The sequence below is a fragment of the Osmerus mordax genome, chromosome 14 (genome assembly GCF_038355195.1).
Source record: "Osmerus mordax isolate fOsmMor3 chromosome 14, fOsmMor3.pri, whole genome shotgun sequence".
In the NCBI taxonomy this organism is placed as follows: domain Eukaryota; kingdom Metazoa; phylum Chordata; class Actinopteri; order Osmeriformes; family Osmeridae; genus Osmerus; species Osmerus mordax.
The window spans coordinates 5276778-5297511 of NC_090063.1; the positions used below are offsets into that span (position 1 = coordinate 5276778).

The window sequence follows — 20734 nt, forward strand, 5'->3', positions numbered from 1 at the left end:
TCGCCTGGCTAAAGGAAAAACAAAAATTAGTTATGTGGAATTTGATTATCAACTTTATATATATTTATATATATATTTTCATCTTCTCTCACTCGCTCAGTTCTCACTCGCTCGCTTTTTCTTTTTTTCTTTTTTTTACGCACGGCACTCAACTTTTGCACTTTTCCCCCAGTTGCTCTCTCCTTAATGGTTGTTGTTGTCGTTGTTGTACACAATGTAACAAAAGGTGACAGACCTGAAATTACAATCACCAGAAAAAAAAAACTAAAAAAACAAAACAAACAAAAACAGCCACGGCTGCCTGCCTGCCTGCCTGCCTGTCGGCCTGCCTCGCCCTGCCTCGTCCAGCCTCGCCCAACCGTCACTGGCAGTGACAGCACAGAGGACACAGTCTATGAGCGGCCGGGGCGTCATCAAAGAGGAGGCGGCGGAGGCTCCTTCCCTGTGGAGCTCTCCTGTAGGTTCAGGTTCTCCAGGGCCACGTCTAAAGGCATGATATCCACACAGCCCATGGCCCCGAAGCTCGCGAAATCTCGCCGCTCGTCCTCGTCGGAGGAGGAGCTCTCCTCCCTCATCAGCGTGGAGAGGAGGAGCTCCTGGACAAACAGGCTCCGGTCGGCACGCTCGCCCTCCAGGGCCTGGCGCTCTGACTCCGACATCTTGGGCTCATTCAACCTGGAGGGAGGCAGGGGGGGGGCAGAAGAAGGAGAGGAGGGAGGACGGGTGAAGGAAGGAGAAGGGGATGGAGATGGTGAGGAGAGGGGAAGGTGACCGGAGGGATCAGGGGATGGGGGAGAGGAAGGAGAGATAGAGGGGGGAGAAGCAATTAATTAACGGTTGGTTCCAGTATAGATCGACCAAAGCGTAAGGACAGACAGACAGGCCTTGACAGAAAACACAGTAGGGGTGGGAATCTATTGGTACCTTAGGATTCGATTAAAATCAATTCTTGGGGTCATGATTCGCTAAAAAATCTATTCACAATTTTTTCGATTCACGATTTTTAATCAAATTTCGATTCAATATATGCTTACATTTGATTCCTGTTTGCTGTTTAGGGTAACTTGTTTCTATTTGACTGTGATAGGCAGTTAAATGTTGAAGAAACAAATCCCAATCCATCAAAACCTTGATATGTATCGTTTTTCTTGCAGTTTAGAAAACTCAATTTTGGAAATTTGTGAATCTATATGAATCGCTAGAAGACTGAATCGCGATTCAAATGCGAATAGACTTTTTCCCCCACCCCTACGACACAGGCAGGCAAGCCAGTCAGGCGGGCTGACTCACCGTGAGAGGAGGAACTGGGAGCTGTGGGAGGAGGAGGGGTTGCTGTCGGCGGCAGCGCCGCCGGCGTTGGAGGCGGCGCTCGGCGGGGGGATGGAGGCGCTCATGTTGCCGGGGTTGCTGCGCCGCGTGGCGTTCCGCGCCGTCTCCAGCTGCTGGCGAGCCGCCTGGGCCTGCTGCCGCTCCAGCTGCAGCTGCATCTGGAGCTGCTGCAGCTGCGACGCAGACGGGCCCGAAGAGTTGAGCTGCCCCCCCGCCGAGCGACGCACGCCTGACAGCTGAGACAATAACTCTGGAAGGGGGGGGGGGGGGGGGAGAGGAGGAGGAGAGAGAATCAGGAGGTGAGGCCGGGAGGCGAGAGAAACGACAAGACAACCAGGCTTGCGGGGGATATCTTCTCCAGCAGAGTCCCAGTGGAGCCAAGCCACCTTGAGGGACGCAAACAGGGCCGGGGGCCGAGCTCTCACCAGCGATGGGGTCCATGGCTTCTCTGTTGCTGGGGGAGTAGGAGGAGCTCTGTGAGGAGGACAGCCCCCCCGTGGAGCTGCTGGTAAAGTGCATGTTGGTCCTGCGTGCCCGGGGCCCCCCCAGGCCCCGCCCGGGGTGGAACATCCGGCGCACATGCCGGACGCCGCTGGACTCGTCGTGCACGCGCATAGTTAAGGTGAAACACCACGCTGAGAGGGGCAGGGGGGGGGGGAGGGGGGAGACTGGGCATGCACACACACACACACACACACGGACACAGACACCTTCAACACACCAGAGAGGAGAGAGAGAGGGCATGAGAGAGAGGGCATGAGAGAGAGAGGGCATGAGAGAGAGAGGGCATGAGAGAGAGAGGGCATGAGAGAGAGAGGGCATGAGAGAGAGGGCATGAGAGAGAGAGGGCATGAGAGAGAGAGGGCATGAGAGAGAGGGCATGAGAGAGAGGGCATGAGAGAGAGAGGGCATGAGAGAGAGAGGGCATGAGAGAGAGGGCATGAGAGAGAGAGGGCATGAGAGAGAGGGCATGAGAGAGAGAGGGCATGAGAGAGAGAGGGCATGAGAGAGAGAGGGCATGAGAGAGAGCCACACAGACAGAGACGCTCAACCTAGGTAACAACCACACCAAGCCGAGCCGAGCACAAGGATATTAAATCTCTGGGAGCTCTGTGTTCAAGTGTGAGATGAGCAGCAAAGTCGTCTGTCACGTGGTTGGGATCTCCTCCCGGCAAGGCAGCACATATGGGACAGATCTGGAAGGACAGGGAGAGCAGGACCTCAGACTTGCTTTTTAAACAACGATCCAATTATCCGAACAAAACTCCTTATCTATGCAGACCGCTGTCGACAGACAGCTATGAGCATGTTGAGTGTGTGTGTGTGTGTGTCCACCCACCACCTCTGTAGAAGTCTCTGCGTGCTCTGAGGTGACGTGCTCCTGTAGGGAGGTCTCTGTATAGCCCATCTTCCCACAGTAAGGACAGGTGAAAGACTGGGGCTGCTCTACTGAGAACGCCTCGCCGCCATAGTAAAGGTCTGTCCAGAACGGAGAACACCAGTCAGCCATAACAACATCCGCCATTCTCATCCAAGCCATTATGATTCAATTTTAGACATGAACCCCCACCCCACAAGACAATATGCTTCCATATTAGACATCATCCTTCCATTTCGGACATCATCATTAATGGCCACTATAACTCAGGTCGGCGTACGAGCCAGAGGCGTGGGATGCATTAGCCGTGTGCTGTACTTACCAAAGTCTACCCTTGTTAGTATGCACTGCATGGGGTGCTCTGTTGTGTGTCTGGTGGTGGTGGCTCCGCTCTCGTAGCACGAGGCGCACAGGTCGTAGTCGTAGCAGATTAGACACTTGTACCGCCGTCCTCTGAAGTTCCCTTTTAAACACGCATCACAGCTCACACCTGACAGGAACAAGCATGGGGCGGGGGGGGGGGAGGACACAATTAACAACGCAGTGAAAACGACCGCATAAATCTGCACAGCGTAAAATAATAATTGGACACCCCTTTAACTTTCAGAGATGCCTCGAGAGTTCTATGGCTAGCAATCCGAGCATGTCCTACTGGTGTCCCAGGCCTGGCTGGCTGACACCAAACAGCATGTGCTTGGCAGCTAGGTGTAGACCTAATCCAGATATACCAACCTAGAAGAATTTCATTCAATGTCAGTAGCCAAGACTCTGAAGGAATGCGTGTGTGTGTGTGTGCCCACTACCTGCCTCCATCCATGTGGTTGTGTGCGTGCGTGTGTGTGTGCAGGCTATTCATTTGGATATGTTTCACATTCGTTTCATTGTATGTAACTGTATAACCATTCATAGCCAACGAGAGGGTTAGGAGATGGACAGAAAGAGAGAGAAACCGAGAAGAAAACAAACTCTCAGTTGTCCTCCAACACTGTCTCTGTGACCCTTTTATCGGACTATCGTTTTGTTGATATAACTAGAGCTACTGTGTGTGTGTCGCGCTCATTTCCCTTTATTAAGACAGATTTCTTGTCACCGCCTCTCAATTAATAAAGCTTTAATTCCTTTTTTTTCTCACGGATCAACAGTGACTGATTCGTGTTCGGGGATGGAAGTGCCACATGACACCGATTGGACAGACAACTAGAGGGGAACAAAAATCAATCTACCCAATCAATCTAAACACAGTCTATCCTTAAAGAGAGAATTCCCCCAAATCATAGTGTACCCTGAGCCTCAGAATAAAGTTATTGAATAGGTGAGGCTATAGGCTATTCTTAGCCAATTATAGATCACATGAAAGACATTAATTCATTCAATCACACTGTGGGAATTACTCATTAACAGAGACTCATCTGGAGGTGACTGATGATCCACAAAGAAATATAGTGAATGGTTGATGATGAGAAGCGCCACTAAGCATATTAGAGAAGGCTGAATCTCGTCTTTAACACAAGAGTTAGCCCTAAATGAGAGGGTCTACTGTGTCTGAATGAGGTGAATTATGGTCATGTATGGTGGTCATGGCCACCAGGATCCCACTGTACTTCAGAGACAGCTGTCATTTGTCACTTTGACAAATGGGACCCATACACTGTCCTGTCAACAGTGACGTTTTAGAGTCACTTGTGAGTGTTCTCTTATAACGACAATTTGCCTACACGATTGACATAGGTCAGGTGTTGAATTTGAATATGAAATATTTCACACAGAAAGTTAGCATGACGTGAACACAAGAAAACACATACGTTTTTCATCAATACTGTACATTTAGACTGGAGCCTTGTTAGGGTTAGATAATTGATTCGATAATTTGATAGTTGGATAATTGGATAGCTAACACCCCGACTGCTAGCCAAGTTGCCAGACAAACAAAACTGAGGTCGTTAGCCTATACTTGTGCAAGCCAGCTAAGCTAACTCTGTACCAATGGACTTATTGTGTTGCATAGCATAGCTACATATTGTCTTCTAGTAGTCTTAGAACTTTGCTGCACCACTAACAAGCAGACCAATAATGGCTAGCTGGCAGGCTACCATTGATTAATGGTGTGCTTTTACGTTTGCTAATTGAAATAGCTACCCATAATATTTAGCTAGTTAACTAAGTAAATTCACTAATGTAAAGCGGTTAAACTATGTGTGTTGTCTGGCCTGTTACTGGTAGCTAGAATTCCACCAGATCATTTGAGCGTTGACACACTGACAGAGGCCTCTGCTCTGTCTAGCCTGCTAACACTTAGCCAGCCAGTCAGCTAGCTATATCTTGATGACAGTGCATTCATTGTCACCGGTGTCCACCCACAGGTCTGACTGGGGTTTACACAAAGCGCACGACAATGTAATAAGCTATTGCCAAAAACAACGCATATCTGACTCCACGGACTGACTCCAATATTTTGTATATTGTCCCTCTCCAGCCGAAAGACCAACGTCTCAGGAAGACGCGCTAACGAGATGACTGGGGTTAGTTAGCCAGATAGCTACCTAGCTAGCTAGTGCTAACGTCCTGGTTACATTAGCTGGATAACTAGCCTGCAATATGTATAGCTAAAGAGCCCCTTTCTTAGAGTATACGTTATTAGAGTGAGACTATTCGCTACTGTAACTCAAATTGTATGGGCATTTGAGCAGATTAAAGACGGTGCCAACCACCAGCAACAAGGAGGAGGTTGAGAAAAGGTTGACAATTCATGGTGGCCGCCATCATGAGTCCAGCTACAAAACATGGTAACCCACGGTTCAGAATACACAAGCTAGCCACATAGCTTGCTAGTCAGCTAGCTAACCAAGACACGCTATGGACACGTCTATTTTTCCACTTACCTTCATGTCGGGACATCCTACAGACAATGACACAGCCCCCTCCTCGGGCTCCCCAGTACGGATCGCGTGGAAAAATGCAGCTCTTGATGGATAAAACTGGGCCGTGGTTTCTCTCTCCTATTTGCTATTTAGCTAAGATGGATCCGGAGCTTACAGTTCCCCGCTTCCCCTCCCCGTCTGTCATGAAGAAGTACTGTAAAGACGGAGCATTCGTGGCCTGCCGAAGAAACGCTGGAGGGCGCACTTCGTCTCTCCTCTAATTGTGGCACCTGACTTGTGAGAAGTAAGCCACAACCATGAAGTGTCATGGTTTAACTGTATTGTGTATTGACCTCTGGCTGTGTGCAACATTTGGTGTAAATCACTTCCATCGTATAAGTCTGTGTTTTCTTGTGTAAAAGCGATATAAGTGACCAGTGTGACCTTCCCCTGTATGAGCCCAGACAAAATGACATTCTTTCATGTCTCTCTCCAAACACACTCAAAATGAGTAAACTGCAACTGAACTGAACTCACATAAATAACTTTGGATTCTTTATTTGTGATCTAGTAATAGCAAATCAGTCCTAATAGGAACAATTCCAAGACAACATTAAATGATTAAATGTTTCTGTCTATATATAAAATGAATATTGATATTTTCACATTGGATTTCAGGCTTCAAACCATCACAAATGTGGTTTAGAGAGACGGTCATTCATGTTGTCAATAAAATGCTGTGCTTTACTTATTTTTACAAACAATCGGGGAAGCTAAATTGTACATTCCCACATGCAAAAAAGGACAACTCCTGTTTAAAATCCATTAATGTTTTATCTGAAGTTCAGATCATATATTTTGTCCACATCATTCTATAACATTGCAGGCAAAAAGCATGCAAAAATTCAATACATAGCCAACCTTATTTGTTAAAAACATTTCACTGTAAAAGCTCTCTGCCCTGTTCTATGACTTGCGCGTGTCTATAACAACGCATGTCTATGGGTCAATGTGAGAAATGACCTTATTTGCACAAATAGTCTCATTCACTGGTTAAGATAAGATTTGAACAAAATCAACTGGTATACAACTAAGTTATTTTGGCACTAAGTATATTTGTGTTCACTTATGTGCAAATGAGGTGTATTTAGCTGTTTAAAAAATGGACCAGTATTCTAAAAGGTATTTGATTTACAAAAGTGAAAATGGTTGGACCACTAAAACACCTCTACTCTGAAAAATAACTTATCTAAAGCTTACAAGTTTATCTGAGTACAATCATTTGTGCAATTTATGGGTCTTTTTCCACAATTTCTCTAGACTAATTATTGACTATAGGAAATATTTCTCATAAAAGGAGTGTAAAATCCTGTCATTAAGATGCAATAAGGCATTCTCCTTAGAAACTGTAAAACGTTTGATGTATGACTACTTGAAATGTGTTACCTTTACACAGACACCTTGGTATTACATATCAATCCAAATGGACTCGGTTTTATAATATTTTTTCTGGGAGGCAGCATTGCAATAATTCCCTACCATCCAGGAATGCAAATTTGACACATTAGTTTCCAACTGGCATAGGGATACTGTGACAGCCATTTTGCACTAACCATATGTTACCTTGTAATTACCCACATGCACCCTGTATTGTAGACTATAACAGCGCCACAGCTCAAACACTTAAATGGTTACATTCTATTCAGAAGAATTACTGGAGTACCGGATGTTATCGTACAATCATAGTTGGAAGTGGGGGGGGGGTCTTTTCCATTTAAAATAACACTGCTTGAGAACTTTGGTGCATCACGCTGCTATTGTGTAAAATAGTTTGTCCAACTACATTGCTGTAGCATGGTATCCCAGTATACTTAATGCAAACTATATGACCCTGGTTCAATACTGACCGGCAGGATGGAGGAGCTAGCTAATGCTTGCTGTAAGATACCGTATGAATAGGGCATGCACATTTAGATATGAACTGATCCTGCATGTATCTCTTAGTATGTCTCTTCAGAGTGCAGAGGCCTAGGGTAGTTCGGTTATACATCATTAATCAGTCACATGCAAGAATGCCAGACAGTGTGAATCCATAGTCTGTGCGGTGACATGTTAATTAAACCACATCATGGCCCTTTGGGCACAGTCTAATGGAACAGAGCACTGTCTTCCGTCAGGAGGGTGGGAGACGGGAATATGGCTCCCCAGTTAGGAGCCCTCCTCCTGGATCTGTGGTTGGTCACCGTGGGGCTCCTCCTCTGGAGCCGCCTTCTGGTCGGAGGTGGTGTTGCAGCTGTTCTTGCTGTTGTCAGCAGCGTTGCTATGACTGCTAGCACTGCCCAACCGGGACGAGGCCACCACAGCCTTCACTGCTGCCTGTCAGATAACCCACATAACATTGTACATCATACATGTCAGATGGCACACAGAACACATGTGGGACAGACAGCTGCTGGTGCTGCTAAGATCCATAGAGACTGCTCACTACACTTCCCATTCCAGACACGAGCCAATGAACACACAGCAAACGACTGCAGTGATCCACCAGCCATTAAGAAACAGCGTTCTGCCCGGATGAACACAACAAGACTAAGGTGTTCTTGCCTACCTTTAGCTTCCTGCGAGCATTGAACTCCTGTAGTTTCTTCTGAGCAGTGTCCATATGGGCAAAGTTAACCGCCTTCCCAGTCACCCAGGGGTGCTGCAGAGCCTGCAAGGTTGTCAGGCGCTTCTTTGGATCCTGAACAATCAACTTCCTCACCTACAAGGCAGCGTGAGCAGGAAACACGTGGCTGGTAAATGGGTCACTGAGACTGTCAAAGGATTCATTATTTGCTCGGATGCTAGCTATTATGCGAATCTTGTCCTCAAAACAAGTTGGCCTAATTTCTTTAGTGGAGATGTTGCTGTAGATGGATGGGTTCTGTTTGGCCTCTTTTCTCATCTGCCCTCCTTTTTAAAGGGATTCATAATCAAAGACACACCGGTCTGAACACACCCCAACAGAACTTTTAGATTAATACAGTATGGACAGTGCATGGTGTTTGAACTGATTTGTGGCTTATTCAAAAAGGTCGGACCAATCAACCAATCGGTGAAGCCCTGTGAGTGGTTGAATCCATTCACATGTCAAGTTTGTTTCGCCGAGAAAAACATCTCTGCATCTCTGTACTTACGAGGTCCTTGGCATTCAGTGACACGTTGTCCCACCAGGGGGAGACAAACTCGTATTCACAGTTGAGGATCCTCTTGAACATGTACTGATCCCCTCGATCATCAAAGAAGGGCTCAAAGCCACATAACCTGTCAGGGGAAGAGATAGGGGGCATCCATCAAGCTAAGAGACAGCCACAGACTATTGATTCCGGTACCTGGCAGACTTTGGCAGTTGAGACTGGAGCCTAAGGTATGTCCTTTGACTGGGTATATGACTGACAACCCTCAGCTTTTCATTCAATTTGTAACGTAAAAATATTATGAAAATACATTAGGCAGACAGAGCTGAGTATCTGCCTTGAATATATCAGAACCTATTTCACAATTCAACCATCGTAAACTAGTAGACTGACTTCACAGCTTGCTCTGCAAGAAGAAACTCACACCCACAGACACTAATCAGTACATGGCAACACCATGTAATCTTAAGACTCAGAACAGCAGACATGCAGAAGCATGCTCAGCTAGCACCAGACTATGACCTATCCTCCCCCCGACTAACAGCCCACGTGACGCATAAGTGGTTGCAAATGAGGGAAAAAATCGGCAATCAAAATTCATCAAACATTTTGGTGTGAGCCGGAGCTGTGAGAATGAGCGCTCCACTGTGTACGTGACGTCTCCTCGGCGGTGTGATTTAGTCGCGGCAAACGTTTTGAAGGACGGGGGAGCCACTCACAGGATGTAGGTGATGACTCCCACTGACCACATGTCCACCTCCGGGCCGTACGCACATCCACAGAGGATCTCCGGAGCTGCAGGGAGGGATGGACAAGAGGAAGGGGAGTGGCATACCGTGTGGCAATTCGTTCGTGTCACGCTGATGAAATCATATAGAAAATAATAAAATATGTGATATTACCACAATATCCCGGTGTGCCACAAACAGTCTTCATTGTAACCTGGTCATCTATGATTTTGGAAAGACCAAAGTCAGCTGTAGTGAAACAGAAAAGGGATGGATTAGCCCCCCAAACAAGTGTATAAATGACAAGACAAAGTGTAAAAAAGAACAACTGAAAGTTTGGGACCAGGAAAGCTGTTTGGGAACATTGGAACCTGGGGAACCTGGAGAACGTTTGGGAGCCCACCTATTTTGAGAGAAGCGTCAGGGGCAGAGGTGGCGTACAGAAGGTTTTCAGGCTTCAGGTCCCGGTGTACCACACCGTTCTCGTGAAGGTACTATTCAGAGACGAGAAAAGGACAGCACTCATGTTATGGTTCTCGAACAACAAAAAGGTTGTCATCACCTAGAAAAGTGATAGGTTCTTCTGTGGTCCATATGGACTTTTCATACCAGAGACATTTCAGGGTTCTAGCGAGCCATTTTACACAGTCCTACACTAAGAACAAAAAGGGCTTTGAAGCGGTTGTCAACTATTTCATGTTCTTGCCACAGCGGGTGTTTCCTTGGCCTTTCAAAGCCTTACACAGATACTACTACTGTGTCAGGTGTCAAAATGTATCCACAACTTACCACCCCACCGGTAAGTAAACATTTCCATAATTCAGTAACCATTCAATAACATCCCACTGTGCGTGAGGTTTAAACAGAGGTTGCGCGTTCTCCAACACTATTCTTGGACTAATGAGAGTGGTCTACTTTTACTGAGGTATTGGTGAGTGTTACCACGGTAACTCGTGAAACAAGAAGCGCTGTGTTGTGGGAGTCTGCCTTGTTCCATAGAGCAGAACAGCAACAGAGCTGGACTGACAGTAACTGAGTCTGAGTTCAGACAAGCTGGAATTGAAATGGTCATGAAAATCCAATGTAACATGAAGGGTTCTAGAAAAGACACACTCGCCATTCACAAACAGTCATGTGTGGTGGGACGTCATTACCTATTATGCAAGGCCTGAATTTCTAGAGAGAGGGAAATAAAGAGAGGCGTTGAATGCGATTCTCCGACGCAAATGTCTCTGCCGAGTTTTGTGGAAGGCGTTATTTCTCCCACGACGGGTGTGATCTCTGGGTTATGTTGGGAGGTGCGGGTGTATGTGTGTGCTTGTAGGAGGGGTGGGGGTGTATGTGTGTGCTTGTAGGAGGGGTGGGGGTGGGTGGGGGGCGGGTGGTATTTTCCAAAAGGGTACTCAGGCTCTGTGGGAATGACACAGATACGTGAGGTATCTTCTCTCAGCAGAAGACACACACACATTCTCACACACACATTCACACACACACATTCTCACACACACATTCACACACACACATTCTCACACACACATTCACACACACACCCACATTCACACACACATTCTCACACACACACAACAAAATGAGCATGTAAAACACACACACACCTTTTGTGAACATGACAGACACCAAATCCATTCGCCCATATGGGTAAACCAAAAAGCTTAAATGTATTATACCTCAGTGGCTATAACTAACTGTACACTTTGGATGCCGTGTGGATGAAATGCACAGCCTAGCCTAGATTACCTCTACTTTTCCCATAAATACGTGCCATTTGAAGCTTAAGTAGGCTTTCTTTATTAAGAAAGCTGTTCCAGATTGTCTGTTAAAAAGCCTGCATAAGGTGTGACTGAGATAATTGGGCCAGATTTAAAGTGCTGGCAGCCACGATCATCACATAGATGTGATGGAGGAAGAAGAAAAGGAGGAGAGGAATCTCTCCCAAACGGGTGGACTTCAAGGCTGTACGTGCCGGCCAGATTGGCAGGACTCGGGGCTTGAGATATTGTCCATCGGGACGTGAAATATCCAGATGGCTCTTCATCCACCAGATGCAAACCTCTCTGTCCGTCCCCCACAGAGAGTAAGTACGAAACGCAAGACCCTCAGCCTGACAACACAAGCAGCGGAAACTTCAAACAGATCGTCCGTCTTTAGGGAGGCTTGTTTCTTACACCCTTTCTTTCTTTTCCTCTTTATGTCTCTCTCTTTGTTTGGCTGAACCCCCAGGGAAAACGGCACCTATTTCATCCTGTACAGCCGGCCTTGAGATGCTATTTAAATGCATTGGAAATACTCACAGTCTTACTATTTCATCTCCTTGGCAACAGCCTTCTTTTAGAAGAAAAAAAGTGCAAGGGATAAAATCATAGTAACAAGGCGATATTGTGTAAAACTGGCAAAAACATAGGTGTAACTCAACTTCTGCCCCCACAACCAAAACACACACACACACACACATACACGCTCACACTTACACTCACAGACACCCACACACCCTCTCCTGTGTGGTTTAGTCAAACAGAACACTGACAAATAAGTGATCTGGTATGTCTATCTCGTAATTGAGAAACCGTGTTTTCCTGTTGATCCAACAGCGTTGGTTAGAATGACTAGGGAGCGAAGAATTAATGATAGCTTGACGCTCTGCTTCTGATTTTGTCTGACAAAAAAATGTTTCCTTCTTACAAAGCAGACAAGCGGGGTGCCTATTGTCCCTGGGAACATGTTTGGCCATTGCGGCTCCTCCTTTGGGACCCAAGGGTGACACTCAACAACTAGTTTGAAGCATGTTAATGTCTAACACGGACACGAGAGGAAACAGGAAGTCTCACCGCCACGGCTTCCAGGACCTGTTTGATGGCGTCTGCTGCATCTCGCTCGCTGTAATAGCCCTTCTCTACCACCCTGGGGGAAGGGACGGGGGAGAGGAGGAAGACACACAGTGAGGTTAAGAACCACAGGATATGGCAGTTCTGGGGGCGGGTTTTCCTCCATCTTGTCACACGTGTCAGCATGTGTTTTTCATTGTGTTTTTGTACGTATGTAAAAACGCCTAAAGATCTGTCTCTAATTGTCGGAGAGTTAAGGTAGTGAGGTGTTTTGTTTAGGCCTGGGTATTGTGAGGATGCAGATTAGCGTGTTGGTGTATGAATAGTGAATGCTACTCTAGGAGCGAACCTGTCGAAAAGCTCTCCTCCTGTCACAAGCTCCAGAACCAGGCTGATCTCTGACGGAGTCTCAAAGATCTCTTTCAGCTTGATCTGAAGGAGAGGAGAGAAGAGGAAAGAACCTGTCAACGCCACCATCAGTCAGGCAGACTGGGCTTAGGGGGGGGTGATAGAGTGTGATAGAGTGTGTGTCTATGTGTGTGTGTGTGTGTGGGTGAAGAGGCCTCACAATGTTTGTGTGTGTGTATGTGTGCGTGCGTGGATGAAGAGGGCTCACAATATGTGTGTGTGTGTGTGTGGACGAAGAAGCCTCACTATGTTAGGGTGGGAGAGCCGCAGCAGAACTCCTATCTCTGTTCTCACTATCTTCTTGTCCACCTGCACACAACATGGATCCAGGTTACCAGGGAGACAGGAGGCACATCCCCCAATCCATGTTCAGAAAACTTTATTAACAGCACATTATCAACAGTATGTTAACAGCACACAATCAACAGTATGTTAACAGCACACAATCAACAGTATGTTAACAGCACACAATCAACAGTATTAACAGCACACAATCAACAGTATCTTAACAGCACACAATCAACAGTATGTTAACAGCATACAATCAACAGTATTAACAGCACACAATCAACAGTATTAACAGCACACAATCAACAGTATGTTAACAGCATGTTAACATGTGTGCACATGTGTGTATCATAGTGGCACAGTTTATGACTCATGTTCGATCTCTTCCTCTTTCCTTCTCTCTCTCCCTTTCCCTCTCCATCTCTCTTTTTCTCTCTTTCTCTCTTCCTCTCTCCTTAATAATAAGAGAGTGGGTACATACTATAGGGAGTTAAGATGAAGATGGTACCAAAAACAACTTTGCTGGAACAGCTTCCAGCCTGTAAGAAGAGTTCTTCCTGTGTAAATACTGTGGAGAAACACTCTACAACCCTCTGAGACAGAGCAAACAAGCCTGTGGGTAATTAGATTGAGTCAATATGAAAGCCTAAGAAGATAGGTGAAAGTGAATCGTTTACATTTTCCTGGAAAATGGGTTTAATTATTCGGTCTGCTGGCTTTGGGCAGTCTTCTAGTGTGCTTAACGAAACCTCCAAGGAAACTTACAGTCTTCTTCAGCGTTTTCACGGCATACGTCTTCTGTGTTCCTTTCTGTCGACATCGGCATACCACCGATGTGGCCCCCCTAAGAGAGAGAGGAAGATAGAGAGGAAGAGAGAGGGGAGAGAGAGGAAGCGAGAGAGTTAAGAGAAAGAGAGGATAAGAGGGTAAGATAGAATGAGTTGTAAACTGGGTAGGAGAGAGAGAGAACACACACTCCCAGCTTAAGACACAAGACCTATCAGGTGGGAAAGGGATACAATTGCCTCTCCTCATTAGGCAGTGCTATCCAGGGGGATCGATAATTGGCTGCAGTAAGATTCGGGCCCTCCATGACAATTTCACCATGGCTTCCTCCTCGTGAGAACCCCAGATGGAAGTAGGCCAATCCCATGAGTCAACAGCTCTCCTGCTGGAGTAACTGTCTTTGTGAGAGAGGCATGAACACCTGGGTGACAAGTGCCCAGGTGCTACAGCCCTGGCTGAAGCCTCTAGTTACAGCAGATAGACTTGAGGAGAGAGAGGCGAAAAAGAGATTCGAGAGTGAGAGAAAGCGAGATCTTTTCTAGAGCCTATCATTGATCTACGTAGAGTGAATAAAGAGTTCAGCACCATAAAAAGCCATATGGAGGCTTTTCTGTACTTATTACCTAGCCTACTATGGCATTTTCATCTCTCCGGTTGAAATAGGTCATCGACTCGCTCACCTGGGCTGCCAGTCCAGAGTAATTAGAGAGGGTTGATTAAAAGTGCTTCGTCAAAAATGTGTTTGGCTGTGAATGCCTAATTTGTATCTGTCAATGTGGGGATTAGGTAGCTACAGTAAAGTATGCTGTTAGAAAAAGTTAAATGTTGGGTAAATTACAGCTGTTTTGTTGCTCAGCTTCAAATGAATCTAAAGGATGTGAGATACAGAACAACCCTATTGGAACAACCCCACCATGACAATAGAAGCACGCCTAGTAAACAGTGATTTGGCTTCTTGCAGCTGAATTGGAGGGCTTCCAATGCCAGAGTAAATCAAATTTAGTTGCATAGCTTAGCTGAAGCAATTAAAGAGGGAGAGGGGGAGCGTATGGGTTGGTGAGGAAAGGAGGAGAAGAGAAAGAGGAGAGGAAGAGGAGAGGAGGCCTCAGTACTGTTAGAAGAGCATCTGGTCTCTCATTAGACTCGCACCCTTTCTCCCACTTTCATTTGTCACTCGCTCTGTTTTCTCTCTCTCTCTCTCACTCTCCCTCCCTTTTCTTCACTCTATCGTCCTTTCTACCTCTCCCTCCATCTTTCACCCCCTTCTCTCTTTCTCTTCCTCTCCCAAGCTTCCCTTGACACCTCTTGTTCTCTCACTCTCTCAAACACGCCTTTTCTCACTAACTGTCCTTCTACCCCTCCCTCCCTCTCTCCCTCTCTCTCTCTCTCTCTCTCTCTCTCTCTCTCTCTCTCTCTCTCTCTCTCTCTCTCTCTCTCTCTCTCTCTCTCTCTCTCTCTCTCTCTCTCTCTCTCTCTCTCTCTCTCTCTCTCTCTCTCTCTCTCTCTCTCTCACTCACTCACTCACTCACTCACTATCTCTCTCTGGGACATACCCCATGTCCAGACTATAGACAGACACCAGGCATGCACAGCAGATGCCTCACCACTTCAATACAACCACAGTAATTGCCAACTCTGAGGAATACATTTCACATCAAACACTGGTCCCCTCCACCAGGCAGCATGACGGCGCTTGGCGCCTGTTTGATCCAGAGGAACCAACCGAGGAGCAGAAAAAAAAAGAAAAAGACCAACGAGCGAAACATCATTAAGATGCCGTTCTGAATGACATCATGCACAGAGAGCCTCCCCTTCCTCCTTCTTCTTCGACTCCAACTTATCCTCCTCTTACTTTACACTGGGGCTCTTTCACAGCAACATCTATGACTCCTCGGTTCATGAAATCATGAAATCTTAATGTTGGGGTGAAGGGAGGGCTCTATATTAATGACACGGCCCTTCTCTCAGCCTGAAGAATGAGAGCAAAGCCGTTTCAGCCTTCCTCCTGTTCAACTTTCATAAAGCCAGCAACTGTTTGGAGCGTGAAAACACACAAGCGACAATGCACTGGGAGAAACCTTAATCAATAATTCGTTGGAAAAGGGCCATTTAGTCACCACAGGCTGAGAAAGTAAATCAGCAGAGATAAGCTTATCTTAGATATGGTGTTGAATCAGGGCACCATTAAAACTTCTCGGATTGTTCCCTTTGTCTACCAAAATGACATGCCACACAGAAAACCATTCATGCTTTAAATCCCCTCTGATCAAATATCCATCCAGTTATTCATTCATTCTAACCAATTACAGACCTAATCCACTCAGTCATCAAGCTCCATATTCTGCTCTCATTGTTTCCAGTATCCCTCACCCATAATTTCACTTGAATACTGAATTATTCAGAATTGTCTTAACTCATTCAGCTCAGGCTGAGATAAGGATTATTTCATTTGGAAGTGACTTAATACACGCACACATAGGCTATATGCGCTAACCGCACACTATATACACACGCACAGCCTCGCTCGCTTTCTCGCTCACCCACCTTCTCAAACACACACACGCAGACGCACGTCTCACTTCGCCGGTGAAGCTAAGGCCGTGACGATGAGCCTTATTGCTGCTGTCATCTCCACCGCAAAGTCAAAAGCAACCCAGTCAACATTGTCCACTCCGCTGGAGAACACGGCAGCAGCCAGGCATGGGTTACAGGAAGGCCCTGCGGCTGGAAGTCCTCATAGCAGGGCTGACGTGACAGATAGGGGTCTCGTCAGGGCCAGAGACAATCATCTCATGCAATCGCTGATGAGGTTCACTAATGGATGATAATATTCATCAGATGGGGACAGAACTACCAGGGGTCACACGGTCTTCCTAAAATCCCCCCAAGGGACAATCACAGTGGAAACAGGACATTTACAATAATTAGCGAGGAAGCACTTAGAGATTTTTTCCAGTAAATGGCTTGTTTGTTCAGCGCATTTCCATATAAATGATCTTGTATTCCGAGAACAATGTGATAATAACAATGTCAAAGCTGAAGGCTCAGCTGTGCTTGTATACGTCTTTGAGGAAAGGAAGTGACAGAAGATACACACATACAAATCCAAATGTTTCCTTGGAAAAGGGACTTCAAATCAGCCGTGAGTCCATTAGGAAAGTAAAACAATGAGAGGGACAGGGACCGGCTATTTGCTGTCGGTCCTGAAGGCTGCGTGCCTGTACATTACACAAGCAGCTCCAGTTTCTGTTTTGTACTCACACAGCATTATGCAATCCCAGTAGGGAGAGATGCTGCCTGCCTGCCTGCCTGCCGCCCCACTCAGGAGCAAGGCTAGCTCAATTATGCATTCATCTGACTCCCTCTCTCCTCCTCTGGATCTCTCTCCCTCCCTCCCTCTCTCCCTCCCTCCCTCCCTCCCTCCCTCTCTTACCGTCTTTCTTTCTTTCTCTCCTTTCTCTGTCTTTCTCTCCCTCCCTCTCTCACACACACGCAAACATACTCTTTCATCTCGCTCTCTCTCTCCCTCTCTCAGGGCCAAACTGCCTCGCTGGATTTCGCGTGAGAGTGCTTAAAAACTGTACGGCTGATCCTGTGAGAGGGTGCAGCTGATGTAGACATGTCTGGGTTGTGTACAACATTTTCTTGAGCATGAAGTCCTATTCACTGATGACTTTGGGCAGCGTCAGGTTCACATAGGGATCAGTGACCTGATAGTAAATAGCGTAGTATACATTTAGTCGATCATTTATCAGACGCTTTTATCCAGAGCGACTTACAGTAAGTACAGGGACATTCCCCCAAGGCAAGTAGGGTGAAGTACACAACGTCATTTTTCACGGCCGGGAATCGAACCAGCAACCTTATGATTGGTAGCCCGATTCCCTAACCACTCAGCCATCTGACCCCCGTAGTATAGAATAGAATAGAACAGTATAGAATAGTATAGTATAGCATAGTATGTAGTATAGTCTACATGTTCAGTGACTAGCTATTATCATGATTAACATAATTGGTAAATCAAGATTAGGTCTCTTTGCTATTTTGAAGTCAAATTAAATTGAATTGAATCACATTATTTTTTGACAAGCCAGGTGACAAAATGAGTAGAAGCCATACATACCAGAGATCCAGCCTCTGTGAGGGATGACACCCTTGGCTGGGAAACTTCTCTCATATGTGAATTTAAAAAGGAAGATGATACCTTGTGGGAGGGGCTATTTTGTGCTTGTGGGGGGGGCTATTCGATGCTGTGGGAGGGGCTATGCAGTGCTGGGGGAGGGGCTATTCGATGCTGTGGGAGGGGCTATGCAGTGCTGGGGGAGGGGATATTCAGTGCTGTGTGAGGGGCTATGCAGTGCTGGGGGAGGGGCTATTCAGTGCTGTGTGAGGGGCTATGCAGTGCTGGTGGGAGGGGCTATTCGATGCTGTGGGAGGGGCTATGCAGTGCTGGTGGGAGGGGCTATTCAGTGCTGTGTGAGGGGCTATGCAGTGCTGGTGGGAGGGGCTATTCAGTGCTGTGTGAGGGGCTATGCAGTGCTGGTGGGAGGGGCTATTCGATGCTGTGTGAGGGGCTATGCAGTGGTGGTGGGAGGGGCTATTCGATGCTGTGGGAGGGGCTATGCAGTGCTGGTGGGAGGGGCTATTCAGTGCTGTGTGAGGGGCTATGCAGTGCTGGTGGGAGGGGCTATTCCATGCTGTGGGAGGGGCTATTCAGTGCTGGTGGGAGGGGCTATTCAGTGTTGTGAGAGGGGCTATGCAGTGGTGGTGGGAGGGGCTATGCAGTGCTTGTGGGAGGGGCTATTCAGTGCTGTGTGAGGGGCTATGCAGTGCTGGTGGGAGGGGCTATTCAGTGCAGTGAGAGGGGCTATTCAAGGCTGAACCTCTTGACCATCCAAAGACAATAGCCACATATATAGCCACATAGCAGGGTGGGCTCTACACAATACACACTACAGTGGACAGGCAGTCTGGATCAGGCTCCAAGCCAACAGAGAGGGTTATGGGATATCACTCCCCACGTCCTCTTCACCTAAATTAATTTCTAACTCAAATACACAGGGTGTCTTCTTCATTCTGTAGCCCTCTTCTCCTCTGTTTGATCTCTCACTTTCAAGCCTCTCTCTCTCCCTCCACCCTCTCTCTCACTCTCTGCCCACCCCACCCCCCCCACGCTTTCTCCACCCTCCTCTCCCACTATCTGCCCACCCCACATTCTCCCTTTCTACAGCCCCATCTGTCTCATTCCCACTTTCTGTCTCATTCTATCTGTCAGTCCTGCTATGGGAGGGAGGTTCATACCTTCACATCGCTCACACTCAAACCTAAACTATTTCGCAACACCACCTCTGCATCTCTACTGGATTCCTGATTAATATCACTCATTAAAAGCTTGCCCCTGTGTGCAGCTTGCCTCCCTGGGCTACAGGCATGCTTGCATAACGCTGTGCATTAGAAGCAGCCAGGGCTCCCCCTCTCTGTCAATCATGCCTATGGGGACGCCGTACATAGGGTAGGATCAAATCAATACCACTACTGCCCCCCCCCCCCCCCATTCCACCGATGTGTCACCGTTCATTATATAGTGGGCATGTGGGAAATCCTTGTGGGCACGCGACATAAGCCTGCGTATCGACTATAAACTAGGACCACTTTAACCTGCTGGCTGGGGACAAACACAGACGCTAGGCTGGGCCATCCATCCATAGTTACTGTTCCTAGGCAGCAGTCAGAAAACAGAAGCCATTGGTTACTGTGGAGTAGTTGAGACTGGAGAAATCCTACAGTGAGGTGTTTTTGTAAGCGCAGTGATGGAATTTGATTGTCTTTCCTCTCAGGGCAAAACGTTCTCTACAGGGAGGGAATGGACTTTCAGATTTATTTTGTCATCATGACATCTGAATACATGCTGGAAAGTCTTTTTTCTTACTAGACCATGTCCATGAAAGGACAATTAAAGACAATGATATTGTCTTTTTCTAAATTATTATTGTTTAACACAGGTTCCTTATTTGTCAGTGTATTGGTGCCAGCTCTATGCTTCTTAATGGTTGTGAGACAATAGTTACAATTTACGAGCACACAAACCCCCTGTGCAGGAAACTGTGGTGAGCCTCCAGTAGAATGTCTGTTAGAGAGAGAAATAGAGGGTGGTGGAGAGAGAGAGAGAGAGAGAGTGTGTGTATGTTCCCATATTATGGGACAAAATTAATCTACAAAATGAAAACAACCCACAACAATTGCTACACTAATGATAACCTAAATTTAACAACAAGCCTGCCATTTAAAGATCCAGAAAATGTAAGATCTCAAAATCAAAACATCAACACTCGAACTCCCATGGCGCTCTCCGAGGTTAGTTCAAAGCACGGTTACGATGACAGCCTTTTCTTATTATCATACTCACCGTCCCAATTCGGACTCCACTTCGTAATAGTCCGCCAGCGTCTCCTTCTTTGACCCATCAATCCAGTAGTCCGGCGTTGCACCTGTTCTGGGCGAGGGCATAGTGACTTTAAGCATCTCTCAACTGTCCAGCCGGATTCAAGTATCCTGAGAGCTGTCTCCCCTGCGGCGCTTCTTGGTTTGACTCAGTTACAGGGTGAGAGAAAGAGCCAGTGGTTTGCCTCTCAAGGTGTGATCGAAACGCGCTCAACCGTAAAACAAGACTGCTCGATTAAATTTGACATTGAGCAATAAAGCAAGCTGGTAGTCTGAATTATAGTAGAGCTATATGCATTATTATCTACAGCCGCGCTTCGCTATCATATTGTACTCAAGTCAGTACAGGAGCAGTGAGTGCAGTCAGCTCGAGGTGCCTGCATTTCAGCTGGTGTCCACCGGGTCTTAATGTCGCCAATGTAACGTTCAGAGAGCGGCTACCCTACCTGAGGTCATAATCAAGCACGTCATACTGTCATAAATAATGACTATGGGCCTTATG

At 46.7% G+C, this 20734-nt stretch overlaps 2 protein-coding genes across 2 annotated transcripts; both read right to left on the bottom strand.

The window, feature by feature from the left end:
* Positions 1–137: 137 nt before the first annotated feature.
* Positions 138–5743, bottom strand: kcmf1 (potassium channel modulatory factor 1). Its single transcript, XM_067251087.1, has 7 exons — positions 5587–5743; positions 3030–3197; positions 2669–2808; positions 2424–2525; positions 1755–1932; positions 1291–1579; positions 138–675 (listed from the first exon to the last, which is right to left on the bottom strand). The coding sequence occupies exons 1-7, from the start codon at positions 5600–5602 to the stop codon at positions 414–416; spliced, it is 1155 nt and encodes a 384-aa protein (XP_067107188.1). The 5' UTR covers positions 5603–5743; the 3' UTR covers positions 138–413.
* Positions 5744–6125: 382 nt separating this feature from the next.
* camk4 (calcium/calmodulin-dependent protein kinase IV) lies at positions 6126–20541 on the bottom strand. Its single transcript, XM_067249785.1, has 11 exons — positions 20198–20541; positions 13771–13849; positions 12964–13026; positions 12659–12741; positions 12313–12385; positions 9873–9963; positions 9644–9718; positions 9461–9536; positions 8742–8868; positions 8174–8326; positions 6126–7941 (listed from the first exon to the last, which is right to left on the bottom strand). The coding sequence occupies exons 1-11, from the start codon at positions 20311–20313 to the stop codon at positions 7774–7776; spliced, it is 1104 nt and encodes a 367-aa protein (XP_067105886.1). The 5' UTR covers positions 20314–20541; the 3' UTR covers positions 6126–7773.
* Between the last annotated feature and the right edge of the window lie 193 nt (positions 20542–20734).